The following is a 19,454-nucleotide window of genomic DNA, read 5'->3' on the forward strand; positions in this document are numbered from 1 at the left end:
TTCTCCTGGCAATCTTAATTCCAGCTTGTGTTTCATTCAGCCCGGCACTTTGCATGATGTACTCTGCATGTAAGTTAAATGAGCAGGGTGACAATATACAGCCTTGACGCACTCCTTTCCCAATTTTGAACCAGCCCATTGTTCTATGTCTGGTTCTTAACTGCTGCCTCGTCCTGCATGCAGGTTTCTTCGGAGACAGATATGGTGGCCTGGTATTTCCATCTCTTTTAAGAATTTTCCACAGTTTGTTGTGATCCACACAGTCAAAGGCTTTGACATATCAAATAAAGCAGAAGTAAATTTTGGGGGGCAATTTTCTTGCTTTTTCTATGATCCAATGGATGTTGGCAATTTGGTCTCTGATTCCTCTACCTTTTGTAAATCCAGCTTGCATCTCTGGATATATTAATATAGCAGAAATAATCATTTGTTCACCCTTACTCTTCAAAACATGCATCAGTCAATCTTAATATGTAATCCTCTAGCATCCTAAACCTCCCCCTCTTAAACAGAGTCTGCTTTAAACAGTTATACAGTTTACCTGAATATTATATTGTATTTGTTGAAACTTTTTTTAAAAATTTTTATTGGAGTACGCTGCTGCTGCTGCTAAGTTGCTTCAGTTGTGTCCGACTCTGTGTGACCCCAAAGACTGCACCCCACCAGGCTCCCCCATCCCTGGGATTCTCCAGGCAAGAACACTGGAGTGGGTTGCCATTTCCTTCTCCAATGCATGAAAAGTGAAAAGTGAAAGTGAAGTCGCTCAGTCGTGTCTGACTCTTCGCGACCCCATGGACTGCAGCCTACCAGGCTCCTCCATCCATGGGATTTTCCAGGCAAGAGTACTGGAGTGGGGTGCCATTGCCTTCTCCGAAATTAATGTTGAGTAGTATTAAATGCTCTGGATAAAAATAAAACCATGTTAAAAAAATAAAACATTATAAAAGGGAGAATGCGTGGGAAGGATGTAGATGTAGAAACTTAGAATGACCAGAGCTGGGAAAATACCTTCTTTAACAGTATGTTCAACTCTTCCTAAAATCAGCAAGAACTGTCTTTAGTGTTTGGTGGAAGTCATCAACATACTGATACTTTAGTCAAGGTTTTTCATGTTATATAACAATAACACAAGTGAAACAAAGACTTTCAAAACAAAAATCATTGACATTTTCAGGCTTACAGCAAGTTGGTGATCCACATTAAATATTAATGACAACTGCAGCACTGGAGTGTTTAAGGACTTTCTAGGTTTTAGATGCCTCCAGATTAAAGGGGGCTTTCCTGGTGGCTCGGACGGTGAAGAGTATGCCTGCAATGCAGGAGACCCAGGTTCAGTCTCCAGGTCAGGAAGATCCCCTGGAGAAGGGAACAGCTACCTATTCCAGCATTCTTGCCTGGAGAATCCCATGAACGAGGAACCTGGTGGGCTGTGATCCATGGGGTCACAGAAAGTCAGACACAACTGAGCAACTAAGCACACAAACATAAAGATGAAAGGAACTATATGACTCCATGATAATTTTATTCTTCCTTCTGATACTGAGTTGTGGGTGGTTCAGAAATTACTAATATAGTATTTTGCACATGTAGTACATTAAGTGCAAGTAAGTCTAGAGAGTAGCAGAAAGCACAGAAAATTTAATTATTACTGAATTTAAGGAAAAATCCAAATTTAAATAATCAGTTTTATATAATATAGCTAATATAGTAAGACAATGTTTAAAACTCACTTTGAAGGGTTTCAAGTTCAGCTCTTGTCAATTCATCTTCCTTTTCCTTCAATCTTGTTTCTTTATATTTAGCATAAAACTGCCCAGCATCCTGAAAAAAGAAGTTACAAATAAATTAACATAAAAGTCAGTTTCCTTTGATGGTATTTTCCACATAACTTCAATTTAAAGCAGCATATTCATTTAATAAGTAGTTTTCCTCTGTGTTTATGTTTTCAAATTTAATGATGAAGAGGAGAAATAGAATAAGCAGTTCTCTATGATTTGTCTCTCTCAGAGAACTAACGAAAGCCAGAAATTATATGAGTGTATTAAATATGTTTAAGTAAGGCCTTTTCTCTCAGAAACGTAAGGGAGGTATTCTCTTCCTGTTTTTTTTCTATTGCATATTTTCTCAATACTGTGTGTGGACAGAAATCAGAAAAAAACACTTGCTAAACTGAATTATTTGATAGTACAGTAAATTATATTATTGTGACAAAGTACAAACAGTATTTTCATATTAGTCCAACTCCAAAAGATTTTCAAAATCACTATATGCAAGTCTGATTATGAAACATTTATGGCCACGTCGATACAAGTGAAAGACGCCACTCCATTGAGAGCTGAGGATTGAGAACACATACTGTCTGCAAATACTTAGGTGTCAAGACACAACGGCTAAAGTCTTTAGGAGGGGCATTTACGATAGGTGAGACTTTGGCAGAGTACCAAAAAAAAGACTACGCCTTCAATAATCACAGACATGGAAATAAACAAGTTGGTGTTCCCGGCATATGAAGCTCCTAACAGTGAAAAAAGCAAAACCAGATTATTTTTCAACACCTCTTGACTCAAACTTCTTTATTCTATAACAGTACTTCAAGCTGCCAAGCTACACTGTGCTATGCGTCTATGTCTTTCTATATGCTTTGCCTTCTAACTAGAGTATTTTGCTCCCCTATCTTTTTTCTTAAGAACTCCTATTCATCCTTGAAAACCCTATTCAAGCATCACTCCTCTTGTGCAAATCTTTCTGATCTTCCCTGGAACACTAATCCTTTCCTGTATACTGCTTCTGTATTTAAACTTATCTCTATGGTTGCTTGTATTGCAGTATTCTCTCCTAGAAAATGAGAAATTTGAGACAAGGGAACTTGCATGCTCAGAGCATAGTATCTAGAATCCAGAAGGCACTCAATAAATAAGTGTTTTTGAACTGAACTAGATTGAAAGACATGAGAAATTTGTAAAGAAAGAAATGAAAGAGCTTGATGACTGACTGGTATGGAATAAGAAAAGGAGAGATATCAAGGATAACTCTAGGGTAACATTCCCAGACTCTGTGATTCCTAGAGCAGATAAATTATAGACCCTTCTGACAGGGTTTTATTTCTGCAGGAAGTGAAGGAATAAACTCAATCCTTGGTCTACCACAATTCAAATGGAAATGCATCAACACTTAAACCACAGAATGGGATTCTCTCTTTTCAGCCATGCCTATCCAAATTAAAGCTTTCTCCTCGGGTCTTCGAAGGCCCCATAGATGTCATGCACCTGACTTACTCAACCTCCCATGCCCTTATGTACTTTAAATTTCAACAGAGGTTCAGGTTAAGAATTTACAGTCCTTTAACATTCCCTGCACCCTCAGAAAGATTGTTCAGTTTTTTTCCCCATAAGACAGCTCTAATAGCACTTAGTTGCCTTTATTCGAAACAATCGTTAGATTGCATTGTGACAGCTGTCATATCAGTCTGTATTAATTAAAAAAAACATCAAACTGGTGAATTTTTGTGTAGTCATTTTAGTATTGAAGATGGAAGGAGAAAAGCAACATTTGTTGCATATTAGGGTTTATTATTTCAAGAGAGGTAAAAATGCAACTGAAATGCAAAAAAAAAAAAAGATTTGTATAATGAATGGAGAAGGTGCTGTGACTGATCGAATATGTCAGAAATGGTTTGTGAAGTTTCATGCCGGAGATTTCTTACAGGACGATGCTCCACAGTCAGGTAGACCAGTTGAAGTTGACAGTGATCACATCAAGACATTAATTGAGAACATCAATACTGTACCACGCAGGACACAGCCGACCTACTCAAAATATCCAAATCAAGTGCTGAAAATCATTTGTACTAGCTTGGCTATGTTAATGGATTTGATGTTTGGGAGCCACACAAGTTAAGCAAAGAAAACCTTGACTATATTTCTGCATGTGATTCTGTACTGAAACGTAACAAAGACATTTCATTTTTAAAACAACTTGTGACAGGCAATTAAAAGTGGATACCGTTCAATCATTTGGAACAGAAGAGACTGTAATAAGTGACGAGCCATCACCAACTACACCAAATTCCAGTCTTCATCCAAAGAAAGTAATGTGTATATGGTGGGATTGGAAGGGAGTCCTCTATTATGAGCTCCTTCCAGAAAACCAAATGATTAATCCAACAAGTACTGCACTCAGACCAACTGAAGGCAGCACTGGACAAAAAGTGTCTGGAATTAGTCAACAGAAAATGCATAATATTCCATCAGGATACAGAAGATTACATGTTTCTTTGAATAACAGGAAAAAACTGTTACAGCTTAGCTAGGAAGTTCTGATTCATCCACTGTTTTCACCAGACATTGTACCTTCAAATATCCATTTATTTTGATCTTTAAAAATTCACTTAAGGGAAAAAATTTATATTCCCTGGAAGACTCGAAAAGGCACCTGGAACAGCTTTTTGCTCAAAAAGATAAGAAGTTTTGAGAAGATGGAATCATGAAGTTGCCTGAAAAAATGGCAGAACGTAGTGGAACACACTGCTTAGTTCTTAGCGAAAATGAAAAATGTGTCTTTTTACTTAAAAAGCAAAAGTCCTTTATGGCCAACCCAATATGTAAAGAGAGAGTAGTGCTCACACAACGTTCTATTTGTTTCCCCACATTTCCTTATTCTCTTGAGATTACATGGGATTATGGGGCTAGTTCTGGGCAGGCTATGGTTAGAAATATGCATCACTTCAAACCAAATACCAAAAAAGGCTGTGCAAACCTCCAGTTCTCACTCCTGCCATAGAGAGCAAGGAGGCCACAGGCCCTAGATGCATTCAGCCAAAAGATGGCAAAGACATCATTATTCTGAGTCCCTAAGTGGCAAGTTAGAGCAGCATGTCTCCTTACGATACGTAAGTGGAAGACACTGGAAACAAAGTTCAAGTCACTGGAATTTTAAGATAATCTGCACCTTACCATAGTCTATCCTGGTTGATATAAATAGCAAGTGCTATAGAGTTAGTATAGAGAATATACAATGGGAAATTTTCAGTTGGCCTGGTCAGGAAAGGCTCCATAATGATGGTAATTTAGCTAAACTGTGAAGATATAGTATTCCCAAGGTTAGCTAGCTATGAGATGGAAGAGATCCCTTATTACAAACCTTTCTTTTTAACATTATTGAAACGTATCTAAGTGATAAAAATACCATGCTGAACTGGCACTGCTCGTCATGTTTTACTTTTCCTTCTCCACATAAACTTTAAAATATTAAACCATCCAAAAAAAAAAATAATCTTAGGAAAGAAGCAGGTTAAATTCAGAGTGGCACGAGCAGGAAAACAGTGCCCCCGTGGAAGAGCCCTGCTCAGGCGCTCAGTCGTGTGTGGCTCTTTGCGACCCTGTGGAGTGCAGCCCATCAGGCGCCTCTGTCCACGGGATTTTCCAGGCAAGGATACTGGAGTGGGGTGCCATTTCCCCCTCCAGGAAGAACTCTGAAGAGAGGTAGGTGCAAGAAGGATGGAGGACACTCCATCGCTCTTTGACTGTGTGACAGCACGTATCTCTTGTTTGAAGCTTACATATAACCTTCAACACAGCAGAATATCGTTTAAGTGCAGTTTTGAAAATTTGCCCACAAATTCAACTACTCTATTATTAAATTTTGTTTTCCAACTGACTGATACTATAATCTCAGAATTACATGTAATGTGTAATTATGTACAATGTAGAAAATTACTTCCCTGGTGGCTCAGACAGTAAACAGTTTGCCTGCAATGTGGCAGACCCAGGTTCAATCCCTGGGTCGGGAAGATCCCCTGAGAAGGGACTGGCAGCCCACTCCAGTATTCTTGCCTGGAGAATCCCATGGACAGAGGAGCCTGGTGGGCTAGAGTCCATGGGGTCGCAGAGAGTCATGTCCAACTCTGAAGTGACTTAGCATGCACATAATCTCAAGAGTTACATGTAATATGTAATTACATAAAATATATAAAATTACAGTGAAGAGTATAAGAAAACTTCTAAATTTCATACTTTGAATAAGAATCAGTTTTTCTTTGTCCTGAACTATAATAATACTAAGTTCACAAGAGTAATAAAAATAAAACAGAAAACAAGAAGCTCTGTTTTCCTGTGCCTCAGTTGGTATATTCTAAGAGACAGAAGGGCCACAGTGACTTTTCCATTTGGGCTAACAGACAGAAGAGACCACAGAAGCCATCTATTCAGCCCCAACTCAATGCAAGAATCCTCTAGAAGTTTTATAAAAATTACAATCTGCCTCAATATCCGTACAGAGAATGTAAGATCAGATAGCTTACTAGCAGACCATGAGACTAGTTACAAGCTAACTATCCAGCAGCAGAAAAAACTTAGCCTTTCTTAGCTTTTATATATATATATTTTTTTAATGGTACTGGCACAAAGACAGAAATATAGATCAATGGAACAAAATAGAAAGCCCAGAGATAAATCCACACACCTACGGACACCTTATCTTTGACAAAGGAGGCAAGAATATACAATGGAGTAAAGACAATCTCTTTAACAAGTGGTGCTCGGAAAACTGGTCAACCACTTGTAAAAGAATGAAACTAGATCACTTTCTAACACCACACACAAAAATAAACTCAAAATGGATTAAAGATCTAAACGTAAGACCAGAAACTATAAAACTAGAGGAGAACATAGGCAAAACACTCTCCGACATAAATCACAGCAGGATCCTCTATGATCCACCTCCCAGAATTCTGGAAATAAAAGCAAAAATAAACAAATGGGATCTAATTAAAATTAAAAGCTTCTGCTTTTATATTTCTTATATTTTAAATTTATTTTCCTCTGCTTTAAGATTCATTTCTACCATGTACTAATTGTGTCACTTTGGGCAAACGGTCTCACCAATCGGAGTCTTAAGTATTTTTTCAGCTATAAAATATGGATGAGGCCGTGTGTCTCTAACATCCTACCTAACATTTTGTGGTTTGAAAATCTTTTCTACGTAACTCTACTTTATATTCTGTCTTTGGACCTCTGAATAATTGCATCTTATGGCCTCTTTTCAGAGGGTGGAAGGAATGGAATCTTTGTTATGTTGTGAGGTCTCTCCAATTCTCCTGTATCCCTTTGTCCTTCTGTAGCAGTAGTTTCAGACTTATAAAAATTCAGATGAGTTTTCCCTAACTTTTTCACTGGTTTATGTATTCTCTATGTAAAGTGTGCTTGTCTGCAAAATTTTTCAAAAAGTTCTAAGAATACTAAAAGAGTAAGCTTCCTTATCCCTTGGAAAATCTGTGTTTAACTTTGAGCAGAAGGGCAGGCAACTAAGCTTGCTGCAAATGCCTCCTAGTCTTTTAGAAGCTTTTCCTCCTGCTAATTAGCTGTGAATGTTTTGTTTATTTGGTTTCTGTCCCAGCAAGCAGAAGCAAAGGGGTTAGAATGAAGGGCCATGACTGTAGAGAGGGCAACCCCTGGGCTTGTCCAGAGCTGTTTCCATGGAAGAAGCTTCTTGGGAGGGAGGAGGTCTCCCTTTATAAATAGCTGTATAAAGTACAGTATTCCCTTTACTCTCAGGCAACTTTCAATTTAAGGTAAAAGTCACAGTACCACAGAGAAGATTCTTCTGTTTTCTCAGCCACTGCTTCTCAGAAGCCCATAAATCCTGATGGGGTGGACATATGCACGCTGGGAATTTTCTACAATAACTTCTAGTCTGTGTTCATATAAGATCAACTTGGTAGTGAGAAAAGACGGGGGACCAGGACTTAATGATGAGAAAAATGAACAATTTTAGGCAATGAACTCCTAAAGGAGTTGCATGTTTTATAGATGATGTTACTGAGAAATGTAACATAGCAGGTAGAGAGCAATTTAAATGGTGAATTCCTAGAAACATCAAACAAACAAGCAAGCAAATAAATTCTGAATACTTAAGATCGTTCCACCTCAGAAAAGGTAGAGAACTACAAACTGATTTAGACTGGTAATTTGTAACTACTTGGGATATTTGGTACTTACTGATTTGTATGAGAAATCGGTGGTGTTAGCAATCTAAATTTTTAATGGGCCTAATATAAATGAAGCTCCAACACAAACAGCCAGTTAAACTGAAAATATGCACACAGCACTGGTTATATTTCATCAGTTTTTGCTACTCACATTGCTATGAATATGTTTCAGAATATCTATGATCAAATAAAAAACATCTAAGGGCATTTTGAAGGTTAGAAAATTTTCTTGGGGTTACAGGCTGAATACAGTCCACATGGAAGACTGGTTTAGTCAGATTCCAAGAGATTGTGTGGTCCCTTCTGTTCTGTGACAACACAGACTGGGAAGATACGGAGGGTCACTAGGGCTATACTTTTAATGTTAAAATTTAATTCTAGCCTGAAAGCACACTATGCCTCTCCTGACACACACCAAGTTCCTTGTTACATTCTAATTCACATTGCATGTCTTCTGTTGATTACTCCATCTGCCTTTTTTGCTGTATAAACACATTCTTCTCAAGTTTCCGAAGTTTCTCTGCAGTCATGCATTTTACTCTTTAATGTAATGTTCTCTCCAATCTCTATGGACACATCAATTTACAAACACTCTCCATATTCTTCTTCTTTGGTTTCTCATCTGACTTTTTACTTCTGCCTATATGGGTACGTGAATGATATGGGGATACACATTTTGCTAAATATGGTAATATCCATATGTCTTTTCTTTCAAGATTTTCCAATCTAGGAAATGTTTGATATTAATTTAACATCAGATACCTCATATGTGTCACGTATAATCGTTTTCAGTTACTGGTCTCATTCTTCTAATCCACTACATCTTACAGTTTTTCCAATATTTTCTTCAGAGCAAAGGAAAGGAATAAAACCCAGTACTAAAGGTACTAAACCTCAAAATGCAAGGGGAACTATCAAAGAAATACTTTCACCTCTACCCTGCTTGATCACAGAACCATTTTGAGTACTGTCTGCCCACTATGCACTTTAACTTTCCTGTTCCTAACAATGTATACAAATCTTTGACAGACCTGTGTGACAGAAACACTTTTCGGTCTCAATGTTCTTAAATAGATTTGTCAGATTTCTCTATTAAACTCCTAAATGGCTATATTCAGAGTTTGCTGACTTGGGATATAGTCTCGGATGACAGTAATGGGCTATGTGGTATTTTCTTTTTTTAAAAAAAAGCAGTTGTCCAATTTTTCCTCAGGTTTTTTCAGTCTCAACATGTGTATTTATATGGGAGTTACTGTATCTATGAAATTATTTTTGTACACAACTAGTACACAGAGTGAACACTTCACTGTCAAATGGTCTATTCATCTTTCAAGACTTGGCTCAAATTTTCCTTGGTTATCTTAAATAGAGATAATCTTACTTCTCAGAACATCTATAGAAGTCACTGTTTATACTACAGATATGAAGCTTATATATCATATTGTGTCCCAATTATTTTAATTTATGTGATATAAACTCTGACTGTAAGGGCTTTTAAAGTGCCTTGTTCTGATACAGTGTTTAATAAATTTTTACTGAACCTGCTAAACTAATCCTACTGGATAACCAACCATACATGCATGTGAACTGTAATAAAGAATGGATATTTAGAGGAAGCATGGGAAGAAAAAGGTTAAAAATAAAGAGCTGTTAATATGACAATAAAATTTGGGTACAGGTTCTGCAAGTATGAAAGCCATTCACTGGAAGTCTTTGAACCTCTCAATCAAGATGATAGGGATGGTTTATGCAAGAAAAAGGATTCCTACTTAAAAATAAAACAATGGCCCTGTACCACAAAGAGTTGTGAAGAAAACACTGAAGGTCATGTGTACCATTTTTTTAAATAGTGAGGGCTCTAGTAGGACTCTTACCACCACTGTGTTAGTTACCAATCCAGACTGCTTCAGGTAAAAAGGGCTTCCTATAAATTTCATAAGTACTTTATTTAAGAAGATCTCATACAAGTGTCACATAAAAACTTCAGTGTTGTTGATAAGGCATATGTATTCATTTTACACAATTCTATGAATGATAAATTAATACAAAGGTCAAAGAAGATTACAAGAAAAGAAAAAAGCAGACAAAATCTAATCCTAATAGCAACTATTCAGTATTGCTTTGCTGATGTTTGTGAAAGTATAAGCTGTATGTTTATGGATCTGAAATACTTTCACTATTACAATTTGGATCAGAATCAACTATATTGTTTTGGTAGTGAACATGAGAAAGACATTAAACTTCCAATTGATTCAACAGTTTTAGAAGGTTTCTGAAGAGGCTAAAATGTTTTTACAAAATTCCTTATTTTTACAAGTTTTCTACAGATTTGCAATGAGGCAAAACAATAACTTGTAAATCTAAGTCATTTTAATATATTGATTGTTTTTGCAAATTACTCTGCATGCTAACCAAGAAATATGTTAATTTTACCAAGTAAACTTCGTTTCAAATGACTTAGATTAAAATTACGAAGTAAGTGGGATGACTTGGGAGACTGACACGTATACAGTACTACGTATAAAATAGATGACTAAAGAGAACCGACTGTGTAGCACAGAGAACTCTTCTCGGTGCTCTGTGGTGACCTAAATGGGAAGGAAATCTAAAAAAGTGGAGTGGGGGGCAGTATATGTATACATATAGCTGATATACTTTGCTGTACAGTAGAAACTAATACAACATCATAAAGCAACTATACTCCAACAAAAGTTTTTTTAAAAATAAATGAAAAAAAAGAAAAAAACAAAGTGTTTCAGGCTGACACTTTATGTGATATTTATGCTGCCTCATGATTAAATTGATCTATACTCTGATTTGCCTATTACACAGATTCTAAAGCTAGCAAAAAATAATCATTCTCTTAAAAATGTAAGAAATCATGTGGTGAAATATTTTTCCATCACATCTTCTCACAAATATACCAGTAAGATAAACACATTTTTCCCTCTCTTACTAAGTCTTACATATACAGCATACAAGGATTGTGGATTTTTATCCAAATAAACAATACGCTAAACAACTTAAAAAAAACTTTTAAATTACCAAAATACTTCAATTGTCTCTATTAAATGTAAACAAATGATTCTGTATGCAATAACTATTAAGATAAACTATTTTGACAAAGAACTGGTAAATAATTTCTCAAAAGTTAGGAAGAAACACTAGTAACTTTTAGTTAATTTTCCCTTCAAACATAATTTCCATCATTAGAGGAAAAGAGTAAAATATAGAAGGTGGAGTCACTCACTTCCTTAAACGATAAGGAAAAACAGCCACTATATGAAAAAAGTACGTAGATTTAAACAGAAATTCTCTCTCACTCTTGCTCTTTGTGTTTTCTGAAATGAAAACATTTCCTCCAAAATTACAACTTCAAAGAATTTCAAATTTTGTACACTATATATTCTTTGTACATTATATATTCTTTCAAATATTCTGTTTATGTGTTGGAAATTTTCTAACCAGATGCAATAATTAAAATTAGCAAAACGATAATCTAATGAAATGTGTTGTTATGCTAAATATTAAAAAAAGAGAAATTGCCATATAAATATGGTATGTACATTCTATCATTTGAGCAAGACTGACTAGCAACAGAAACTTCAATTATAGTATAAGACTAAATATCTGTACTCCTCTTAAAGCTGCAAACAAAATGGTAACCTATGTAGACTTTTGCTTAATTATACAAATACTTACACAAAGTATTTTTTGCCATACTAGTTACTTAAATGCTTTTAAAATAATGGTAACAAGGTATCTGAGTTCTGTTTTTACTGGATATGCCTTAAATGATTAAATTGTTATTGCTTTTTTGTGTCCTAAAGGTAGTATTGCTTTTTCCTTTTTTAGTGTCTTGGAATTCTAAGGTGTTCTAAAAGCAACATTAAGAGACAGTTAAAGGAACACATATCTAAAAAAATTTTAGAACTATTCTAAACTAGGTTTATACTTATAAAATACTATTCATTCAATCAGCATTATGAAGCATCTAGTGTATATTCAGCCTTCAGATAGCAGGCATAAATTATTTCATGATAATTCAAATCAAAGCAGTAGTATCACACGAAAGAGGTAGATTTTTTTTACCTGGATTAGATGAGGCAATGCTTTTAGTGTAAGGCAAAACCAAATTCCCAGCTTGCAGGGAAGCAAATCATGCCACTGCGGTTTCACCAGTAACCTAAAAGCAAAGTACAGAAAGTTGAAAAACAAAACATTTTTACAATAATCATGAACTCTGATTTGAATGGTTATTTCTACAAAAAAGTTTTTCAATGAAATATTTATGACAGTTATCATTTAATCTGACATATTCCATCATGAAATATATTAGTATAACAAATGCAATTATGTACAGTAAGTAAGATAATGTAGGCTAAGGTTTTGGGGAAGGAGACTTGAATACTCAAGTTATAAAGATAAAGGCACAAAAGCCCTCTTTCTAACCTGGACTTTTCATCAGTTTGGCAAAATGAATTCTTAAGACCTTATGATTACTTCAGCTATAAAAGACTAAACAGCATCACAGTGTCCCCAAGTGCTGACAAGCAGATATGAAGACTGTAGCATAAACAAACCAATACATAAAAATTAATGTCATTTGCAGTTCACTGAAGCATTACTCACTGATGTCATCAGGACAGAAGACAGGCAGAATAGTCTCTGATCTCCATCTCACATTGATCCAGTTCCTGCCCTGCTGTGTGAACTATTTAAACCCTTTATTTCTTCCTATGAATCAATAGGAGAAATGGTGGTATCTCTTTGAGTGCACTGCACATTACTGTCTCTCTACATATTGTCACTCCTGAGTTAAACACTACAGTGATAGATTCTTTTAGTAATATTTTGCTTCTAAAGTTCAGTAGAAAAATTTAAACAAGAGTTCAGGGGCTTAATTGTTTAAATATATACGAATACTTTACAAAGAGAAAACCCTGTAGAACTTGTGCTTGAAACTAGAATTTGTTTCTTAAAACTATGGAACATTATTAGTCTTTTATAAACTGAATACAGATATAAATGTTGGTATGTTTGAAATAGATATACATATAAAGTGGGATCACATTAAAGACATATTTTAAAACAATCTTGAATTATAAACATGTTTTCATATGTTCCCACCTTTCATTTTTTTCTGAAGCACCAAGTTTTGATACATCCACAGTCTTGCCGCCTGTCTTTTTTTTCTTTTCTCTCTTTTTTCTACTGAGCAGTTCATCCTTAATGTGGAAAAAATTATGGTTACAGGTTATCATTAACATGTACTCTTCAAATGTTATCAAGAGTCTTCTGTGAAGGGTAAACATTATAGAAGAACATTTATGCAAATGTATGTAGGGTCCAACATGATTAAGTAAAATCATCAATCTTTAACAATAACTGTTGTCATGGTATCCAGTCCTTAAACACACATGAAGTTCAGCACTGTCAGTCATGTGTATCTCCATAGCAATCAAAGTTTTCTAAGAAGAGAAGGCATTCAACTTACTTTTTCTCATTCATCCAACTTTAATAATGTCACTTCAAAAAGAATGAGTAAACAGATGCTAATTCATGAATACTGATAAATATGTTTCTCTTTAGCATATAAATAAAAGCCCACAGCAGGCAGAATAAACTATCAGTCTAACAAAAATGTAATAATTTTTTAACCAATTTATCTCTGAAATTATAAAATTATACTCATTTCAAATTTTACTGAGTTAAAAGCTATTAAAATCATCATTCTAAATCATTTTGCATAAAAAACATGTATATCTAGCAGGTGACAATGAGGAAAACATAGCTCTACCTTCTAATTTTCAGTTCGATATTTACACCTTAACAAAATTTTGTAACAAACTCAAAATGACACATTTTTAAAAAGAAACATTTTCTTCTTATGTCATTGGTTCTTGAAAGAGAAGCATCAAATACTAAATGTTGAGTACAAAAGTACTAGAATAAGGAATATATGTAAGAAAGCTGAAATTTTTATCAGCTGAAAAAATGAATGTCTAAAATTCCATATAAAATTAAGGAGACTAGGTCACTTGATTTATTACCAATACTTACCAGTTGTTTTTCCAGGTAGATTGACCAAACCACAGCATAATGACCCACTGTGAGAATAATGAACAAAAGTAATGCCAGCTCAGCATTGCTCATTTTTCTCACCCGCCTGTAGTAGAATACAGGCTGTCGCCAATCTGGAAGTCCATTGATCAGAATATCATCATACCTACAGAAGCAAATAGAACAGTTTTTCATATGGAGTTTAAAACTAAAAGCAAAAAAATTTACTTGTATCAATACTTACACTTAAAAAGAGGAAAGAAAAAAGAATTCCTCCAAAAATATATAACATTTATACAGATTACCAGCATTACAATGGCCTGTAAATCAAAACACTGCATTCAACCATACACAACCTTCGAAAAGGCACTCAGTGATATACTCTGGATCTGATATTCGGATCTTGTGTTTTTAAACACTCCAACGACATGACTCCTGGAATGACATCCAAACTCAAGGAGCCTTACAGTCCACCTCTCCATCACAGGCTGCAGTGAGGCCCCACCATGAAAGTCAGTGACAAAAGGAAGAATCTCAATGGGAGAAAATCAAGATAAGAGCTCTATTTGCTTCCAAGAATTATATATTAATTGAATCACATTCAGGATAAATTTTCTAGTTAGTGCTTTTATTTGAATCTCAGTACGAGGGTTCAAGGTTGAAATATTTATTTTATCAAAGATTCTTAAAGACATAAAAAGTCTATTAAAAAGGGGCACCTTTTAATTTTATGTTGTTCACATTTTTTTTTAAGAATTAAAAACAATACCAAATTAGCAGATGTGGAAACAACCAATTTCTCAATAAAACTGTTTATTTGTAAACATTTAGGTAGCAGTTTCCTCACATTTTTTTGTCTTTGCTGAAAGGGAAGAACAACAAATTTCCTGGTAATTCACTTTAAATCAACTTTCTTTAGAATAAGATTTCAACTGAATTTAAATTTAACCACCAGACATTATGGAGGCAAATATTTTTAACGTTAAAAATAAGGAGTAACATTTATGACTATAAAACTCAAAATGGTCTAATGCAAATACTGTATGTTCAAAACACACAACCTGTTAATCTTAGTTGAACACAACTCATTAAATATTCTAATCACACTATTTCCAGAATTAAATCTTCACTGAAAGGCCTAATTTGGTGCAACACATTGACCAAAATATTTTAATTAAAAATATTCTGAGTTAGTCGCAGGCCTAATTACAGGAATAGAAATAGGGCCTATATTGTCAGGCAGGTCAGTAGAACTCAGTAGTAGGTTTTTCTCAAGTAAATTGACCGATCTACGAATAATAGCGCAGCTGCTAAACTGCCAGTCTTGACATGTAAATCAATTTAAATGCAACAACTGCAGTAGCTACTTTGATAGTTATTAAATTGATACCTTAGAGATATGCTTAAAAAAATAAAGCAGAGCATTTATTACACGCAACTTCTTTTTTCAGAAGAAAAATATTGGTTACAAATTCAAAATATATTTTATTGGACTATCTAGAAAACCTGACTTTTAGGATCAACTTAGATTATTAAAAATAATGGCAGATCAGAATAACCAATGTTCAAAGTAAAGGACATTAGTGGTACTAAACTCTTAAAGGCCAGCAAACTTTATAGTATACAAGAATCTGGTAATTAAAATATGGTTATATAATAGCTGAGCCAAAGTTTGATGTTAAATATTCTTTTTCAATATTTATATAGCTATTTTTGAACACAAATAAATATATAACATGACTTTATCAAAAGTTATCATTCCTGTCCTTCAAAATTTATATTTAAATCTATTGCTAAAAACTGACTCATTTTAAATTACCAACATATTGGTAAAAACGGTTTCAAGTGATATAACGTAAGATTACAATATCTGAATGAAGTCCAATAAAGAAAGGCCTGAATTTATTCTAAAACTACATTCTACTTCAGATTTGTTGAGGAAAAAGGGGCGAATATAATTATTTTCAGCTAATCTCTCCCAGGAAATAACTTCAAGTAAAAAGTGTGGCTATTAATAAAGAACATCTAAGAAAGTGGGGACAGTTCCCTAGGAGCATTACTGTTAAACTTGTTTTAGATCTAAATAGTATTAGAAGAAAACACAGCTAAACTCATAGCTATGAATCTTGTATCATATACTTTATCACCACTGAAATGCTATGTATCTGTTAATAGCTACTATTTTCTACCCCACATATAAATTGTATTTAGTGCACAGCTAAATTCAAGACAGCAGAATCTCATGCACTGAACACATTAAACAAAACTAGATATTTACTAGGCTATGTCTGCCACGCCAAACAACAGTTTCCAAGGATTAAGCTTAGAATCAATGCTCTATTGATTTTACTATCAATGAACATTATGGCTCACACGACTGGCCATTTTAACGGAAGATAGCTTCTATTATAGTTCACTTTTTAGAGTATATGCTGTTAAAAGATAAATCATTGCTTTCCTGAAACACTGAAAAAATAAAGATAGCCTTAAAATACACAGAAAATATATTCATAAGCTATTTAAGAAAAAATATGTTGATAACACAAAACATCACTGTTATTCTTTTTCTATATCTAACACATAATACTGTTAAAATAATTAAGCTCATACAAACTATTAACAATTTGTTAAAATCAGATTAAGAATGTACATACATATGAATATTATAAGAAAATACAAAAGTAAATTTCTTTGATGAACATATCACTAATGTAAAAAAATATGAAACTATAAAGGCATCATTTTAGAAATTAAAAATATTAACTGATCTATTCCATACATCCAACATATAGCCTAATACATGTTTATTTCATTTGATTTTCTAAAATGTATATGATGAACATAATAATGGTTATATAATCATTAGTGAGTTCCATTTTAGTCATCAAATGACTATATTTAATTCAAATATATTTAGCCCAATATAAACATAAAAAGCAAATCAAAAAATGTTTAAATTCCAAGAAAAATTATGTAAATTATTAGCATGCTTTGAAATATAAAATAGTAACTAAAATTAAAATAGAAAACATGTATATTATGCAAATAAATATTAAAATAATTCTAGCATTTGCATAAATTGTGAATCTCTCACTGTAAAAAGTTTGAATTTTTAGCTTAAAAGAATAACATCATCTATTTAGGCCACATTTTGAACCTGAGCAAAAACTGTACAAAGATCATAAATAGGAATAGCTTAAATTAATAGCTTAAATTAATTGATCTTTCCTTTATAAAATGTATATATGTGCCAAAAGTCGTGGTACACAGCACTTATATTCAACTTTTACAAATATATACCATAAAACAGACCCAAAAAACTAAGTTGCACAAGTGAGTTACCAAAGGAATTTTAAAACAGATTTTAAATAAAAGTAAATGTCCTAATATTACTAAAGCACAGTCTAGTGTATGTATGTAGTGCTTGGTATCGTCTCGGTGCCTTGTTCCAGCTAACACTGGCAGCAGTTTATAATATGGCAGAACATAACTGAGCTGCTCCTTCCTAAAATAAGGAAGTTACTTATGGAGTTTAGAAAAGACTTCTTTACTAATCTCCCTTATACTAACCAGGAAAACTTGTTTTTTCATGCTGTAGTCTATGTCTTTAGAAGAAAAAATGGCTTAGAAGTTTACTCATAGTAACACTCTTTAACAATCTACCCAAGAGAAATGAAAAACATTTGTTCAGAGTCTTCTGTGTGAATATATACAGCAGCACTGTTAGACATGGAGACCATTTCCGCTTTTTGGCTATAACTATCAGTTGATGAATGGATAAATTAAAGTGGAAATGTGGAATACTAGTCAGCAATGAAGAAGGATGAGCCACTGGTATACGCTACAATATGGACGTACCTCAAAAATATGTTGGTAACAGGAAGAAGCCAGATACAAAATACTATTAGATGACTTAATTAATATGAAAAAACACATTTATAGTCACATAAAGGAGAACAGTGGAGCTGGGATCAGAATGGTAAGTACCTGCAAATGGGCTTGAGGGAATGTTTTGAAGGTAATGTTCTAAAACCGGTTGTGGTAGTCTGCACAACTCTGTAAATTTATTAGAAATCATGGATTTGTACACTTCAAATAGGTTAACTGTTATGGTATGCAAATTATACCTAAATAAGGCTGTTTAAAAAATAAAGTTTGCCTGTTTCTTAAAAAAAAGGTAATCTATTATTTTATCTGCATTGTTATTCCCTTTTCTACTAAAATTTTTTAAATAAGGCTGCTTTCAGTGAAACAACTGTTATTTATAAGGGAAATAAATAAATAAGTCCATTACAATTTCTGGAAAGTTACACATTTAAAAGCACTTACTAATAAATATTTATAATAAGTGATTGTGATACCAAAGAGCATTTATTAATATTACTATAATACAATCTTCTTTCAAAAGATAAAACTGTGCTTTTTTTTTTTTCTAAAGGAATTATAAATATTAGGTATTTGTAGAGATGCATTTCTCCTATAAGTTTAAATACTCATAGGTCACCTGGCCTCAGGCGCAAGCTTTGGAAGAGTGATTCTCAGCTTTATTAGTTACGACTTTTGCCTCAAGGAAAACCAGTTACCAAAGAGTTACTTGTGCCTCAAGGGGTATAAATACTACAGCTGTTTGTGTAACTGTCAGATCCATTTTTCTCTACTAACACTCTACAATAAATGCAAAGGGAACTAATCCTAAAAAGAAAATATTTGATGAGACTGTGTTAATGAAGAAACAATTTATACATGAGAAGTGATTTGTTCTGAAAAGATATAAATAATTTTGGTAACTGGAAGACATTGTTACAAAGTTTACTGACTTAAAATAACAACAAACAAAAAAATAAAATCTGATGCCAGAGATGTAGGAGACTAAATAAAGCTATCTTTACAGACACATTCTTGATGTGTGAAACACAACTAGGGGCTCAGTGAGAGAAACCAACTAGAAAACATGCACAGAATGACCAACACTTCTTTCAACACACTTCTAGGACGCTTTCAACACTACGGATTATCTCAAACCAGAGGAATGTCTGCTATGGTATCTGGACCAATGCCAGCCCTTGTTATAAAGCAAAGAACAGTTCAAGAGAATATCCTGAGTACCTTGCTTTGCAATCTGACAAACTGAGGTGTTCAAATTAAACTGTTAAAGATGAGAACCAAGAGTGGGAGCTCACACTGTAGGATACAGAATAATTCCAGGTAACACATTTGAAGAAAGATTCAGAATGTCACATGGCATAATGTTTTGGATTTTCTTTAAGATATACTAGCTTTAATAGAGTAATATTTTCAAACTGCAGCTCACTAGTGTCTCATGAAACCAATTTAGCAGACCACAATCAGCACTGTTTTCAAAAAAGAATGGTCTAGACTAGCTTAGAATGAAAAATATGTCTTTCAC

The 19,454-nt window shown here is 34.0% G+C and overlaps 1 protein-coding gene across 3 annotated transcripts in view; it reads right to left on the minus strand.

Moving 5' to 3' along the window:
- The window catches only part of DNAJC1 (DnaJ heat shock protein family (Hsp40) member C1), a 191,610-nt gene that overhangs the window by 101,035 nt on the left and 71,121 nt on the right, over positions 1–19,454 (minus strand). For all 3 annotated transcript variants that reach the window (XM_004014216.6, XM_027976603.3, XM_060397324.1), the window contains exons 4-7: positions 14,048–14,213; positions 13,115–13,212; positions 12,077–12,170; positions 1,731–1,821 (exon numbers count right to left, since the gene is read on the minus strand). In XM_004014216.6, coding sequence (XP_004014265.3) covers positions 1,731–1,821; positions 12,077–12,170; positions 13,115–13,212; positions 14,048–14,213 — 449 coding nt within the window. The remainder of the gene's footprint in view (positions 1–1,730; positions 1,822–12,076; positions 12,171–13,114; positions 13,213–14,047; positions 14,214–19,454) is intronic.

This window comes from Ovis aries, chromosome 13, assembly GCF_016772045.2.
Source record: "Ovis aries strain OAR_USU_Benz2616 breed Rambouillet chromosome 13, ARS-UI_Ramb_v3.0, whole genome shotgun sequence".
NCBI lineage: Eukaryota > Metazoa > Chordata > Mammalia > Artiodactyla > Bovidae > Ovis > Ovis aries.